General features: G+C 43.6%; 1 protein-coding gene across 1 annotated transcript in view; it reads right to left on the bottom strand.

The window, feature by feature from the left end:
• KIF14 (kinesin family member 14) overlaps positions 1–7,995 on the bottom strand; it is a 47,185-nt gene extending 39,190 nt beyond the window's left edge. The window contains exons 1-4 of the mRNA XM_061185259.1: positions 6,911–7,995; positions 5,054–5,308; positions 4,444–4,531; positions 708–806 (exon numbers count right to left, since the gene is read on the bottom strand). Of these exons, the coding sequence (XP_061041242.1) occupies positions 708–806; positions 4,444–4,531; positions 5,054–5,308; positions 6,911–7,995 (1,527 nt within the window). The remainder of the gene's footprint in view (positions 1–707; positions 807–4,443; positions 4,532–5,053; positions 5,309–6,910) is intronic.
• Between the last annotated feature and the right edge of the window lie 9,036 nt (positions 7,996–17,031).

Genomic DNA, 17,031 nt, shown 5'->3' with positions numbered 1-17,031 from the left:
AGACAGTTAACATTTTTTTCCGTTTTACATTATACATTTTAAACTTTGTGAGCAGAAATTTAAAAACATGTAGAAGTCATAGAAGGAAGTGCCAAGTTTTGTATGAGTCTCTTGATGTTGCCAAAAGCAAACTGCATGACCTTGAGCAAGTCAAGTGACCTCTTCAGATTTTAGCTTCTCGCTCTCCACAGCCCTTTTCAAAGTCAAATATTTTTAATTCTAATAGCGGTTGTTTAAAAAGTTTATGCCTTTGTGAAACTTTTTACTTCACAGAAAATATTAGCTATAAGATATCAATTTGCTAAATAATCGAGTGAATACAATACAGTTGTATTCTGTATTCTACAATAACAATACAGTTTTTTAAACTTTTATTCTTTTTTGGCTTTGCAGACTTTTAGGAATTTGGTATTTGACATAGTGGTCCAACTAAATCTTGGAATGTTTTATCTTTAACTTTTACATAATACTTGTTTAAGTAAAATGAGGTTACAGTTAATAACTAGTTTAATGTCCACTAACAATAATGTTCAGCTTATGTAGTAAATAGCAATGTAGTTAGACTGTAGATCTCAACATATGCATTTTAGTAATTAAGCTATATATCATCTTGAGAACTAATATAATTATATGCATCTTGAGAACTAATATAATTATATGCATCAATAAAAACAGAAATTAAAAACAAATAAGTTTTTAAATCTTACTGTTTGTTTTCTCTGCCCATTTTCACCTTTACAAACCAGAAGGTCGTGAATTTTTTCATTATATACTTCAAAGAAGCTCATTTCAAGGTGATAGCTGACCTAGCAGGAACAGAAACCCAGCATACAATTTATTTGAAAAGTTCTTGCATTTTTTACAAATCATATCTGATAACAGTCTAGTAACCAGAATATATAAAGAACTCTTACAATTCAACAACAGAAAGACAAACAAGCAATTAAAAAATAGGCAAAGGACTGAACAGACATTTCTCCAAAAAAGATACACAAACAGTCAACAAGCACATGGAAAGGTGTCCAACATCACAAGTCAGTAGGGAAATGCAAATCAAAGCCACGGTAAGAAACCACTTCACACCCACTAGGATGGCTGTGATCAAGGAAACGGAAAACAACAAATGCTGATGAGGATGTGGAGAAATCAGAACCCTCTAGTGTTGCTGCTGGGAATGTTAAATGGTGCAAATGTCGTGGAAAACAGTGGGCAGTTTCTCAAAAGGTTAAGCACAGAATTGCTGTATAACCCAGCAATTTCACTCCTATCTACCCAAAAGAATTACAAATAAATTCAAATTAAAAATTACTCAAATAGGGACTTCCCTGGTGGTCCAGTGGTTAAAAATCCGCCTTCCAACGCAGGGGACGTGGGTTCGCTCCCTGGTCGGGGAACTAAGATCCCACTTAGTTGCCGCGGGGCAACTAAGCCAACGCCGCAACTACTGAGCCTGCGCGCTCTGGAGCCCACACGCCACACCGAGAGAGAAGCCCGCACGCCACAAGAGAGAGTCCATGCACCGCAAGGAAAGATCCCGCGTGCCGCAACTAAGACCCGACATAGCCAAATAAATAAATAAATATTTTTTTAAATTACTCAAATAAAAATTGTACACAACTGTACAACTGTGTATTGTAATAGCAACAGTATTATGAAAGCCAAAAGATGGAAACAGCCTAAATGCCCATCAACTGATAAAGAAGATGTGGCACATACATGCAACGGCATATTACTCAGCCACAAAAAGGAATGAAGTGTCAATACATGCTGTAACACTGATGAACCTCATGCTGCATGACATTCCATTTACAGGAAACGTCCAGAATAGGTAGAGCCACAGAGGCAGAAAGTAGGGGCTGAGGGGGGGGGAAATGGGTTGTAACTACTTAACGGCACATGGATGGTCTCCTCTGAGGGTGACGAAAATTTTTTTAGACCCAGATAGAGGTGGTGGTTGCACAACATTGTAAATGTACTAAATGCCACTGCATTTTATATTTTAAGATGGTCAATTTTATGTTATGTGAATTTTACCTCAATATAGGAAAATTTCTAATTTCAACAACAAAAGTCCTTGCGTTTCTTACTAACTTCTAGAAAATTCACCTCATTCAATTCACCTTAGTATGTGCATGGCTTTGGACTATATGAGAAGGATATACAGAAGTATATGGCAAGGTTCTCGCCCACGAGTTTCCATCTCAGAGAAACATAACATACCCTCCAACAGATAAGACAGAGCAATAGAAAATTAAGAACCAAAATGAGAAATCATGACCCTAAATAAAACGGCCAATCAGAAGGGGGAGATGCAGGTGCCAGAGAGGCTGGGGAAGGAGGAGAAAAGGATGCGAGGCATGAGGAAGGCAGCGGGCTGGACCCTGTGGGCGAACACTTGATCTGCTAAGTGAGGATCTTAAATCAGAGCTTTTCTTCCTGATTGCGGCAAAAAACAATCACCAGACTCAGCAGAGCTGAGCTTCTCCTCCTTTTGACTCTGAAAGACAAGGTATAAAGGCCAAAAAGGGAAAATTTGCTTCCATGTAGCTTTTTTGAGTTAGGGCATGTTTCCTTGTTAGAGAAATAAATTTCACCCACAGGCCCAAAGTGAGTCAGCAAGCACCCAGCGCTAACGAAACTAGAAGCTTCAAGGGAGATCAAAGAGATGTAGGTTCAATTCACCAAATATTTATTGGGCCTACCAGGCACACAGCACTCTTCTAGGTGCTGTGGGAGAACCTGAGGTGAACTGGACAGGCTTCATCCTCAGAGAACTCACAGTCTAATTGGAGATGCAACACAGCACTTGAGTAACACAGACAGAAGCATACAGTTAGCGTCCCGGGAGAGGAACAAAGCACTTCCGGGTAGAGATCAGGTACAGGTGAACCCATGCATTACAGGTTATTTCCAAGGGCTGTGGATACAGATACTGGGGCTCAGAATTCAACAAACATGCATTAATGTCTATTATATATAAAAGAGTGTACTGTGTTACGGGGCTTCCAGGGGCCCTTGGAGAGGAACATGCCGTGGGAGGGGAGCTGCGAACGGCAGGGCGGTCACGTCGCAGAGGAGCATACCTTGTCTGCTCCTTCGAGGCGCCTGGCGTCTGTGGCTATACCCCTCTGTGACCCCCACCCGCATGCTGTTATCTTCCACGACCCTGAATAATCCCAAACGGACAAAACCACAGTCCCTTCGCTGGGCTCCCTATGTGCCGGGCACTGTTCAAAACCTTCCACCCAGACGAACACACTTCACACTCACAGCAAACCTAGGAGGGCATCCCCCTCATCCCCAGTCTCGGTGCCGAAGCACTCAGAGAAGTTAAGCACATTGCTCGAGGTCACACTTCCAGCAAAGGGAGGGAACCTGGATTCCAGCTCAAGCCATCTCCGAAGTCCACGCTCTTAACCGGCCCATGTGTTCCTCTCCCTGACAAAGTCGTTCCCCACAACTGGAGCACCCCAGACCCGGGATCACTCCAGAGACCCCTCGCCTTCGCCTGCTCTCCCTCCCTGGCTTCCACCACCTTTAAACGAAACAGATGCTAAACAGAGGGGCCTAACCCACGGGCCACGCCTCCTCCAAGGACCCCGTGCCCCCAGCTGACATGTCCCCATAGCCGCCGCTCTCACCCTAACCTAGTATTTACTTCACTTTATTTAGCATCTCACTGACTGTACTCGACTGTGTACTGGCCCGTTTCTCCATCACACTCTCTTCACTACAGGCACCGGGTCTTTTGACTCCGTGCTCCCAAGTACAGCACAATATTTTCCCAAGTCCCCTTATCATAAGAATCACTAGAGGAAAAGTATGAAAATTATAAACTCCCAGGCTACCCTCTAAACCAACTGAATCAGAATCTCCAGAAGCTTTTCAGCAAGTACACCCCCACACACATTCCTAGGGGCTCTTATCCTCAAGCAAGTTTCGGAAAAACTGGTCTAACAGGCTGCCCGGCAAACAGCTGGCCACACTAGGACCAGGGGAGAGGGCGTGGGCACCCAGCGCTGGGGCAGTGCGGGGCACGAGCCAGGCTGTGACCTCCACTCTGGGCTGAATCTGCAGGTCACTCCCCTCTCTCCTACTGCTGCCGTCCTAATGCTGACGCCTGCCGTCCTTAGGGAAGGCCGTGCCGCCGCCCCGCTGCAGACACGCACGACGGGGCGTAACTACCGCGCCACGTGCACCCCCCACCCACGGAGGTGACTGGGCAGAGAAGGCGGAAGAGAGGACCCTCCGTCCCTGTCCAGCAGGAGGAACCGCCTCTGAGTCTGGAGCCCCCGTCCCCTATACCACTGTCCTAAAGGAGAGCGACCAGAAATTACAACATCTTCTGCTGAGTACTTCCTTAGCGGCCACGACTCTGACTTTAACTTGATTTGACCGTTTTCTAGTCTAATAAGAAGGCTTACGGATACTATGAGAACGTACCTCTTGGGTTTGTTTTTTGGCTATTTCAGCAAAAAGGCCGTCACAGAATCTTGGAATTATTCCTGGTTCTTCACTAAATCCCATCATCCTGGAAAATACATTATGAATAGGGAGGAAGTAAAACTAATTAGGTTTTTAAGTTCTTTGGGGAGAAAGTAAACCTCAATTTCCTCTTCTGTAAAACGGGAATAAATAAGAACTATCTAATTCAGAGCCTTTAGCACAGGGCCTGGAATACAGTAAAGACTTAATAAGTGTTAGCTACTATTAAAATTTGAGTATTTCCTTCTAGAACAGGTATTATTACCATACCGTTGATCAGATGACTTGCTTGTAATTCTCACAACAATACTTCCAATTAACCTCTCTGGGCTTCGGTTTACACAAGAAAGAGTTTATAGTAAAATGGGGCCAACGAAACAATATCTCACGCATAAACAGAAACCCAGAGACGAAGTAACTTGCCCAAGTCTGCAGAACTAGTATGTAAAATGGTGAGATTTGAGCCCAGAGCTGTGCAGTTGCAAAACTATATTCTTTCTATCAAACTATGCTGCTCCTCACAAAAAATGTAAACATTTCTGGATAATCGGATTTTGATACAACTTACGTATAGGACTTTCCAGAGCCAGTCTGACCATAAGCAAAGAGACAGGTGTTGAAGCCTTCGAAAGCCTGTTCCAGGAGCGGGGCTGCCAGTGCCTCGTACACGGCCGTCTGGCTCGCGAAGCGGGGGTGACACTCATCAACGGACCAGAAGGAAAGATCGTAAACAAAACTGTACACCTGTCTCATGCTGGGATGTTCCACAGCTATTTCTTCCCCGTTCAGGAAGACCACCTGGGATGTTTCTTCACTCTTCTCTCTTTAAAAAGAAGTGCAGAGAAAAATATCGTTACTATAATTATTCTGAGTATTATTACCACAGAATATAATAAGGACCTCAAACTAGTTAAATACAACATTCCTCCAGGGCAAGAAGAGTCTTCAGTTTTATGTGGAAAATGCAGACCAGCACACGTAATAATAGTGGGTTTCCAAAATCTATTTCCTGCAGCTCCAGTGCCACTGCTCAAAGGGAAAATGGAGCTCCAGATTGCTTGTCTGGAAGAATGCCCCCTACTTTTACAGGATTTTCCATCTTTTTCCTTTTTCTCTTAAGCTCTCCCTTTTCTCATCCTGCCGACTATAATCTACCTGTCTCTGCAGTTCAAACCTGGAAACTTGTTTGAATATATTATAAAGAAATTTTGGAGGTACAAATCTATATAAAGCTGGTAAGAAACACAATTTCAACAAACTCAGTTAGATACAAGTCTGAACCATAAGCGTCTCTGGGCTACTAGTTACGTTTCTATGAATCCAAAGGTCCCTCCTCCTTTAAATTATCTCTTTGGGTCCATCCTTCTTCCATCTAAGACTTAATAGGAAACCTTTCACTGGCTCTAGAGCTGCAGAAAAACATTATCAGTCCTTGTCTGGCCCCAGATCTCTCCTTCTGCCCCCAACTCTGCTTTAGATCAGAAACTACTGCGGAAACCACCTCCCTCATCCTCCACCACAGCCCTGCTACAGGTGCGTCTGCCTAGTCTGGAATCAGCACGTGGTCCCTCGCTCCATCCTCTCCAGGGCAGCCACCCATCCTGGGCTTGTCCCTTCTGCCCCTCTTCCCCGTACAGTCTTGAGGCTCTTTGGTACTGAGTTCTCTCCCCTTATCACTGACCCCACATTTTCAGCTAAAAGGCTCACAGCCCTGTGGAACTTGCTTTAACTGCTGGCCGTTTAGGTTCAAACCAGAGGTCCGTCTGCATTGCAGGGTCACCATACCCTCCTTTAACTCACTTAGGTCCACAACAGAGTTAAAAACTACTGACTCTGTGAAGTCTTCACAGTCATCTCTCCAAGTATGTAAAGATAACCAGATGCCACATTCACACTGGGTGGGTCGTCTTTTTCAGCGCAACCCGCAATCTGTGAGTGTCTCATCCACAAGCACTTTTGGGAAGAGATTTTTTTTTGCCATTAAAATCAAATGTAATAAATGAGTGAGCGTATAACCACCACATAGCAGAGATGATGAGGGGGTGACCACCACTCTGGAAAGGGTTTTGGAAGGACCTCTTTGGGGAACGAGTGACCTGTTGTGGCTCTTTTCAAGGGAAAGGTAGAGATCCCACCGTACATTACAGATTTGAAAGCAGACTGCATTAGACTGAAGTCATTCAGACTTTTAAAAAGCAGTATATCCAGAGAAACTTACGTTTGCAAAATACGGTGATTTCGATTTTTTAATTTTACAGCCAATCATCAAAAATAATCCACATACTACAACTGAACCGAGAAGTTCTGTCTATATAAAAGAATCACCCGCCAGTTTGAAGATGCATGAACACGCTGACTTCCCAAAGGCAGAGAGGAACTGGACACGCTCCACGCCACCAGCCTGGCCTTAGAAAGGGGAACGTACCGCGTGCTGAAAGGCCTGACTCTGACTGCCACCGTCACTTGACTGTTTTCCACTTTTAGGGGGTCTGTTTCCGTAGAGGTTCTCCGAGGTGCAGTTTCTTCTTCAAGAAGGAATGGATTTTCTCGTGACCGTTCCCTTTTATTTGCGAGAAGAGAACTTTTCGGCCTTTGTTTCACTTGAAGGGTAGGCATCCTGTTTTTCAGAACTGACGCAGCTGGGCTCTTAAACTGAGAAATGCCACGCTTCGGTGTCGATCTGTGCTCTGTAACACACTTCGAAGGTGTTCTTTTCTCTAAGCTTTCAAATTTAGGTGCAAGTTTCGCACCATCCTTCCCCGCACTTCTGTGATGTAAGCTTCCTGTTCCTGACACTCTGATATCCAACTTGCTCTGAATAGGTTTTGTTGCCAAGCGTCCTGATCTAACAGCTTCAGTCTGACTCTGGGAACCAGCGGGTGGTCTATCACTTAGGGACTTAAGGGCAACATTTTCGTCTGCCCCACCGACAACAGAAAGCGTTTCTTTGTATTTTCCACCAGCCTTCACTTCAGGGTCTTTTGGGTCTGCAGCTAAAGGTACAGAAGGTGTGACAAGAAAGTTTCTATCATTATTTACAGTCTTTACATTTATACTAGTTTCTGGTGAAGCACAATTGTTTTCTCCTTTACCTCCCACATTCTGCGCTGCTTTCCACTTTTCCACAGAAGCTGTCTTAGCCCGACGTTGTAATGCAAGACGTGTTTCTGCTGTTTTCGCAGTTGTGTCTCCCAACTCACAACCAAGCAGAGAGGATTCTTTGCTCCTTGTCACTCTCCTCTGAAGTGTCAACCTACCCACAGGGTTAGGGGGAAGGGGTGTATCTTCCGTTTTTTTACAGGCAGAGATAACATAAGTGCTATTTATGTCTCTGGTTTTACTTGCGGATATCAATAACGGATCGTCATTTTCACATTCCGACGTATCCGACTTTGAATGCAGCTTCAGCCTGCTACCGTGGGGGAGGACAGGCAGCGATGAACTCTTTGGGGAAGAAGGGATACCAAGGATATTGCTGTCATTTCTACTATGTGCAGTGTAAACTGACATTGTGGCAGCAAGTTATTTTTAGAAAGGATGTTACTGAAGAAACTTTAAGCTCTTCTTTGGACGTTCATTTAACTTCCGGTCATTCCTTATGCATCAGTTTCCAAAATTATCTGCTAAAATTAAATAAATAAATAAATAAAATTTAGATGGCACAGACTACAAATAGGCCGTAAAAACATGAGAACCTTCCATGGTGAAAGTAACTGCTCAGAGCAATACATCAGAGTAGGTCATGATCTCCAGCTCAGATACTGTTCCCAAGCAGCTTCAGACAAACCTCTGACCTCAAAGAGCTTACAGTCATTACTTACAATCATTACTCAGCTGAGCTCCCATGAGGTGCCAGGCCCTCTGATGGATACTATGGATTTTCAAAGACAAGACCCCTGTTTTCATTTCCTTAGTCTAGAAGGAATGCACAGATAACACTTCTATCAGGCCAAATGTGCCAGGTGACTTTAAAGATGTAAAAAGCACATGTCGGGGGCTTCCCTGGTGGTCCAGTGGTTAAGACTTCGCACTTCCACTGCAGGGGGCACGGGTTCGATCCCTGGTCAGGGAACAAAGATCCCACATGCTGTGTGGCACAGCCAAAAAAAGAAAAAAGAAAAAAAAATGCACACGTCAAAGACCTAAGAATGGCCAACAAGCACATAAAAAGATGATCAACATCACTAATCATTAGGGAAAAGCAAATCAATACTATAATGAGACGCCACATCACTAGCTCATTAGAATGGCTACTATCAAAAAAAAAAAAAAAAACAAGTATTGACGAGGATGTGAAGAAACTGGTACCCTTGTGTACTGTTGATGCAAAATGGTACAGCCACTATGGAAAACAGTATGGACAGTCCTCAAAAAAATTAAAATTACCACATGACCTAGCAATTCCACTTCTGGGTATATACCCAAAAGAAATGAAAGCAGGGTCTCGAAGAGATATGTTTATGCTCATGTTCATAGCAGCATTATCCACAATAGCTAAAATGGGGAAGCAACCCAAGTATCCATTGACCAATGAATGGCTTACCAAAATGTGGTATATTCATACAATGGAATATTATTCATCTTTTAAAAGTAAAGAAATTCTGCAATATGATACAATATGGATGAACCTCGAGGACATTATGCTAAGTGAAATAAGCCAGACACAAAAAGACAAATAACATATGACATCACTTATATCAAGTACATAGAGTAGTTAAAATCAAAGACAGAAAGTTGCCAGGATCTGGGGGAGGGAAGAACACAGAGTTAGTGTTTAATAGGTATAGAGTTTCAGATTTACAAGATGACAAGAGTCATGCAGATGAATGGTAGTGATGACCCAACAATAATATGAATATATTTAAGGATGTACACTTAAAAACAGTTTAGATGGTAAATGTTAGAAAAGAGAACATGTCAGCAAAGATTTTTTTTTTAAATACCCCCAGCTTGGGGAGCAGGGAGGGGGACTAACGGGGACACTCCAGCACCAAAGTTAAAGACCGGAGTGAAGCATTTCTGCATCAGCTGAATGCACGTTACATGCAAGAATGCCTCAGAGAGATGAGTTTGAGAGTTGTCACAGACAGATTATTCCCAAATAAATAGCAGAGACAATAAATATGATAAGTGCTGTAAATTAATTGCTTGTGCTGAGAAGAATTATGCAAGATTAGTTAAGTAGACAGCCTGCCCTCTAGCAGTTAGACAACAAAGTAGACAGGAATGTATATAACTATGTGTCAACAGTAGCGATCCAGCATTCATGTTTAAGAGAAAAGAGAACTGCAGTGACAGCTAAGAGGTCTGGCTTCTAGTCAGAGCTGAATCAAACTGGTTATATTGATGTAAACAAGTCTTTACATTTGCATGCCTGATTCGAACTTGTAAAATGACACCTGATCATTGACACATATTTCATTGTGAAAGTAAATAAAGGAAACCTCATTTAAAACAGAACTGGGGGATCTAAAGAGCAGCTCTCATGCTTTATCCCTTGCCATGTTTTACAGACTCTACAGGAAGAAGCTACTTCACATCCCAGAGCAAAGAGGAAGAAAGGTTTCCTCGTCGCCTATAGCAACCGCCCAGCCAATGAGAAAATGCGCAGCTCAGCCACTAGGAGGCGATCACCACCCGGACTGTCGTTCCATTCCCTCCTTCTCTTCACACAGGCAGACCTGTCTTAGGCGCTTGGCTGCCCCATACAGATACTGCGCTTTTTACAAACTAAAGGTTTGTGGCAACCCTGCATTAGCAAGTCAGAGCCATTTTCCCAACTGCATCGGCTCACTTCATGTCTGCGTCACGTTTTGGTAATTCTCACAATATTTCAAACTTTTTCATTAGCCCCCTACTTGTGATGGTGATCTGTGATCAGCGGTCTTTGATGTTACTAATAGGACGCACTGAAGGCTCTGATGATGGTTAGCATTTTTACCATTAAAGTGTTTTAAACGAAGGTATATACATTGTTTTTTTAGACACAATACTATTGCACACTTCATAGGCTACAGTATAGCACAAATATAACTTTTATATGAAACAAAACATTCCTGTGACTCCATGGGTGGTCTCACGGAGCCCACACTACCTGGGAGGTGCCGGGACAGACAAGCCCCTCTCCTCTGCTCTGGGCTGGTCCACTCTTTCTGCTCCAGCGAGCTCGCCCTGAGCTGCAGTTCTCTGCTGCTGCCACATAGACTCTTCCTGCTAATCCAGCAACTGGCTGTTGTATTTTTAAAGTCGACCCCAGAGATTACGGCTCTGGAGGAACAAAATAACAGAGGTTCATTTTCAAGTAAGCCTTTGAAAGTTCTAAATCACTAACAATCATTACCGGAAACTTCGCCAGGACCTAAGCATCTCCCGTCACCTTTTAACTAAAAGCAGGGAATCTTCCTGTTACGGAAGCAAATACAAAGGCAAAAAGAGATTGCGGACCTTCAACCGCAGCTGAAAACCTGCTGCTACTTACACGGAGCGAGATGGCTCTTTGTTTTGCGGGGGGGAACGGGGGGGGGGGTCGCTGTGAGACCGGCGGGAAGAGGGGCCCAGACCCCGGGACCGGTTCTCAGCGGTCACGCCGGGACCGGGACAGCGACGCGCCCCGAAGGCGGCCCCGGAGGGGGCAGCGGCGCGGAGGGCGAGGCCCGGTCCCGCCCCTGTCCCTCCTGGGGAACCCCCGCCCCGTCCCCGTGGGGGACCCCTGCCCCGCCCCGCCCGGACTCCCAAGCCGCTCGGCACCCCCCTCTGCCGCCCGCACCGACACGCCGCCCCCAGGCCGCAACCCCTACCTCGCGGACCCCACCTCGCAGGCCCCAGGCCTTCCCGCGCCGCTCACGCCTCCGCCGCGGGCCAGCGGTTTGAACGCGCGCCCCGCCCTCTGATTGGCTGCCGGGCGCCGCGCAAGCACGTCCTCCCGGAAGTGCGCGCCCGTAGCGCGGATCCGAGCTCGCATCTCCTAGGCAACGGGCCCGCCCCCCGGGCTGCGCGCACGGAGCTGGGCGCGGCCATAGCCGCGCAGGAAACGCGGGCTTTGGGCGGCCGGGGCGCCCTCGGGTGGGCTTGGACTAGGAAGCGGGCAGCGGCGCGCTTGTCCAGCCTCGGTGCAAGGTGAGCACAGTCCGTCCGCCTCACAGCAGGACTTCTCGGTGCAGAAATGGCTGTTTGCCCCCAAGTGAACCAGAATCATTCACACTTTTCTAGGATTTCCTGTGCAAAGCCTGGTGATGGGAAGTGCGCTAAATGTCTTTCGTGGAATTTTTTCAGTTAATCCTGAATATCTTACGAGGTAAATATTAATATGATTCCCCAGTTTACAGATGAGGGACTGAGGTTTAGAGTTAAACTTGTGAGAAGTCAGACAACTAGCAGGCGATGTAACTAGAATTCCAAAGCCCACGTCGTAAGATATAACACTTTCTATAAATATTACAGTAAGATTTTGAAGCATGAAAAAACAATAAAAAAATATGCTGAAAAATAACCAGATCTGTGAGAGGGACTCTAGTCCAGCAAATATTATAAAGCAACTATATTTTTTAAACAGCAAAAAGTGCAGATAATGGAAATGTATTCAGTAGGATAGAGAAACCGAAATGGACTCCCAACTATATAGAAAAATTGAGTGGATGATGAAGTACTCATTCTAAAGCTCACTTTAAAAATCATGCTAAAATTTATTAAAATTAAGTTATAGAGCAACTATCAGAAAAAAAGAATATTGTATTTATCAGATATATGGGAAAATGATCAAGTCTAGAAGCAAAAGAAGATATGGCAAAGGAAGACTGACAACTACATAAAAATTTTAAACTTACGTATAGTTCAAAATAACAAACAATGTAGTAAACTAGGAAAATACATTAAGTGTGACAAGATGTAAAGATCTCTTTCAATGTTATAAGGCAGATAAGTTTATAAATAGAAGAAGAAAATAAATAAAATGTAAAAATGGGCAAAGGGACTTCACGCAATGAAGAATTCATATACACACAAAAATAATTCAGATAGAAATAGAATGTAAAACCCAGCCATTAAATGCAAGTGTAAAAAAAAAAGAGGTACAATGAAGAAAATGTTTTTTAATTTTGGTGCTAGTGATTTTGCATCAGAATTAAAAGTACATATTTCTAGTGACAGCAGCTGGTAAGCTTCTGGAGGGCAAGGACCACACCCATTCACAGTGTATCCCTACTGCTTAGTTTAAGGCCTAATATATAAAAGACGCTTAATAAATATTTGTTGAGTAAATATCAAACCCCTCTAGAAAGCAATATGATAATGTATTGAAAGAACCGTAAAGAGATTCATATTCTTTGACCTAGTTACTGCACTACAAAACTTTATTCTTAGAAAATATTTCAGTGGCATCCAAAAAGTTTGTAGGCCCCAAACTGGAAAAGCTCTCAATGGCCAACCATGAGAGAATGCTTTAAATGGTTAAAAATGAGGAAAAAAAATAATAAATTCTATTACAACAATTAAGTGTCGTTAAAGTTACAATTACGAATTAACTAGAAGCAGACAGTGTGTGACCTAAAGACCAGACACCGCCCCAGACTGTGAGCCCAAGATGGAGAGGGGACTCATCTATGTCACCCTGTCTCCCGAGTGCCTGGCACAGAGGACCTTCACAGATCGCTAGCCACACTTCCCTCTTCTTCTTGCTGTGTACGAAGCTCCTGATTCAATTCCATCCACAGGGATAGTACTCCACAGAATCAAGGGCCACCTGTGAGCCACCTCCAGGTTACACAAGAGGGATTTGGGTCTTTTATATATTACACTGACATGGTGCTTCTCTCTTCAGATCCTGCCCACAGCTGACCAGCAGGGAAAGTCACTTCTGGGGACCTCAGCTTCCTCATCTGGGAATTGCAGATGTTAATGCCACCTACCCTAAAGAGTTGTCATGAGGATTAAATTAGATAGTGCATGCAAAGTGCTTAGCATCGAGCCGGGCACAGGATTATGCTCCATAAATGTAAGCTACTAAATTGCATCACCTAAAACCACTCTCCAAAACGCTGCAGAGCCCTGGCCAGTGTTGACAAACCGCGATCGTGCATTTACAGGCTCTCTGTAATGACACATCTTACTTTATGAAGGCTGAGGATTATGATTTAATCCCTAGAAATAACCACAAGATGAAACAGCGAGTCCTTTTGTACTGGACTCACTGGAGTCTATTAAAAATCAGGAGAAAGCAGTGACAAATGATCTCCGAGGGAGAGCAGAACTAATCTCCATTTTGCTTTGATATGATTAAAATTTTTTAGAACTTCAGATCGTCTATGCTTTTTGATGGAAGACAAGAAAAAGGAATCTATACACCTGAAACTAACGTGATATTGTAAATCAACTACACTTCAATTTAAAAGAATAAAAATAAAATACTATTGAACTAAAAAAAAAGAAAAAGGAATGTAGAAAGTTCAGATTCAGTCACACAAGATTCCAGGGCGAGCATCCTGAAGGAATCTCATTTCGTCTCAAATGAAATGAAATGAAATGAAATCTCGGGGCCTCTAGTCCTGGCCTGCTGCCCGACTTTGAGGACGTGCAGCCCTTCCAGCACCCACACGACACTGGTGGTGTCAGAGCTCTGCCCTCCAGTTCAGGCGGAGGGAATGCTTCCTTACTGGTGACACAGCAGCTGTTTAAAATGCCCTATAGTTCAAACCTGTTTTCAGATTTGACTCATTAAAATAACGCCTCCTTTGGGAATCTAAAGTCATACAATCTGCTTGCCACTCAGATTACTTTACCTCTCTGACCCTTGGCTTCTTGACCTGTAAAATGAGGGGATATCATCAACAATAGCTAGAAAAATCAAACTAGATAATGCACGCGAAACCACCTGAAACATGTGACACATTATTGCATATAAATTTCAATTGATGTATGTTTTGACTGTATATAGTTAACTTACATATTTGTGAGAATTAAAATAGATAATGTGGGGAATTCCCTGGTGGTCCAGTGGTTAGGACCCGGCGCTTTCACTGCCATGGGCCCAGGTTCGATCCCTGGTCAGAGAACTAAGATCCCACAAGCCACAAGGCCAAAAAAAAAAAAAAAAAGATAATGTGTATGAAAATTGAAAATTGCACACACATTGCATGGACGAAAGGCCTCCATAAATGGGAACTAAGAACCAACTGTGGCTTTCATCATCTAAGGTAGCTCTACTGGTAATATTTTTGTCTTAGTTTGTGATCTCATTTGCCACCAGCTGCAAACTTTTCTTCATTTAAGCCCTTGTTTAGGTCTGGCCTCAGAGAAACAGGTGTCCTTCCTGCTCCTTAGGGCCAGTGCCACACCTGTATCCTGGATGCAGCTTCCACATCTCCCCAGGGACCTCCCTGCAGCACATCCCTGACTTCCCTCTGCCTTCAGCATCTCTCTCATATGAAAAAGAAATTTTTAAAAGATGCCCCCAGCCCTCCTCCTGGAGGCCTCTGGCTGCTGTTCTATCTCTTCACGTCTAGGTTACCTTACAGGGGGGTGAGTAGGTGTTGGGCAGGGGGGATCCGCACATTGGGTTCATGTGATGGAGGCCGCATTGGTCAGGGCTGCCACGAGCTTCAACACTGAACAGGGCTCTGCTCTGCAAAACAAGTGCAAACACATCATCACCAAGGTCACCAGCCTCACTGGCACCTCTAATAAAAGTCAACCTGCAGAGCACGTGCAACTTGAGCTCTGTGCAGCATTTAGATGACTGGTCACTGCTCCCCTTTAAATCACTCTTCTGCTGTTTTCTGAACTCTCTCTCCTCAGCTTCAGAGTCTCCTGCACCTCCCTCTCAGCCTCATTTCACTGCTCTTTCCTCTAGTGAAATGGGAAGCTAAAGAATAAAACAGAAGAACTGGTTTGGGGGTAGGAATCAGCATATTTTCTGGGAAAGTTGAGATTGAAGTGCCAATGTAGATGTCCAATTGGATAAATGCAAATGACGGCTGGAGCTCTGGCAGCTATTTTGGACCATGAGGACAAAGGCCACACCCTAGGGATGGAGTAGGACTTTTTGGAAGGAGCCTGGATCCCTGATGACAGGGAGCTCTATATCAAACCCTGGACTGCCTACTTCCTGACTTCTTTTACACAGACAGAAATAACCCTTTTGTTTTAAAAGCTACTTATTTGGGCTTCCTGTTTTTGCAGCCTCATCCTAACTAATGCAACTCCCATTACCTACAAAATAAAATTCAAACATAACTTTAAAAGCCCAATGATTTGGTCCCTTCTCAACCTTCTACTTCATCTCTTACCATCGCCCTTCACCCCTAATCCCTTGTACTTTATTCTCAGCCATTCAAACCACACGTCATTCTCTGAATACACCTCTGTGTCTTTGCATGGGCTTCTTAATGTCAGGGAGCAGGTGCCCTCCCTGAATCTGAGCCTCTGCAGAGATTCCCATCCAGGAAAGATAGTTTTCTAGAAGTTCCACAACATGAACCAGGCTGACAACAGACAAACTCTTAACTTGAGCAAAACCTGTTCCAAAAAATCCATGGTTATTCTGAAAATGAAAGGAAGTATTTTTTTTAATCCACCAGAGGGAGACAAACCAAAAGAAAACATGTAGAAAGTGTTCAGAAGTGAAGCAAGCACATCTGAAGCCTTCTATTATGTTAAGATTTAAAGAAAAATTATTAACTCATGCTAATTAATGGTCTCTTAGGATACAAATCTATTACAATTTACCCAATTTCATAATTTTTAAATTATTAAAATGAGGATTATTTTCTGGGTGTGTAGGTGTTTGTATCTGGCTGCATTTTGGGGTCCATAACCAAACAGGACTCTGGGGATTAATTTTAAAGCCCAGACCGGAAGTGGAGGAGAAGTGATCAGAGCTGAGCTCTGTCGAGGCTCAGTGGAGGGAACTGAGGCGGGGTCTACGTGTGCAGTTTCCTCACCTGTGAAACTCAATGACTGGACTAAATTATCCAATAAACCAGCAATTCCTGAGTCTCTTCTTTATGTAAGATGCGTACATTATCTCATTTAATTTCCATAACCCTGTAAGGCAGGTACTATTATTGTGATTATTGCTGTTTTACAGATGAGGTAAACTGAGTTTCCAAGTTGTTAAATAACTTGCCTGATCTTATTAGCCTATTAAGTCACAGAGCCAAGTTCAGAACTCAGGAAATGGGGCGCGCCATTGCTGGTGCCCTGCATCACTACCCTGACCTGTTGTTTTTACTAAGATTGTTTCTAATTCTCACATTTCTGTGGCACTGTGATAAGCACAAGAGTTAAACAAACATAAGGGTAGTTTTAAATCTGTCATATTTTCTATTTTCTTTCTAAATTCTAGTGCATGTTAAACCAACAGTCTTGGAAGCAGGCATATAGCAGGCTTGTATGTTTTGATGAGGCTGATGAAAAGCTTTATGATCAGTTTCATAAGCTAAATACATTTAGCAACACTGCCAGGAATTTTAAAAGAAACAATGACATTAAGTGAGTAATCCTTCTTTTTTTTAATACAAAAAGAACTCAGGGATTAGTCCAGCAGCTCTTGTC

This window comes from Eubalaena glacialis, chromosome 3, assembly GCF_028564815.1.
Source record: "Eubalaena glacialis isolate mEubGla1 chromosome 3, mEubGla1.1.hap2.+ XY, whole genome shotgun sequence".
Classification (NCBI taxonomy): domain Eukaryota; kingdom Metazoa; phylum Chordata; class Mammalia; order Artiodactyla; family Balaenidae; genus Eubalaena; species Eubalaena glacialis.
Note: the sequence above shows the minus strand (reverse complement) of the source record. Positions and strands in the feature narration are given on the sequence as shown.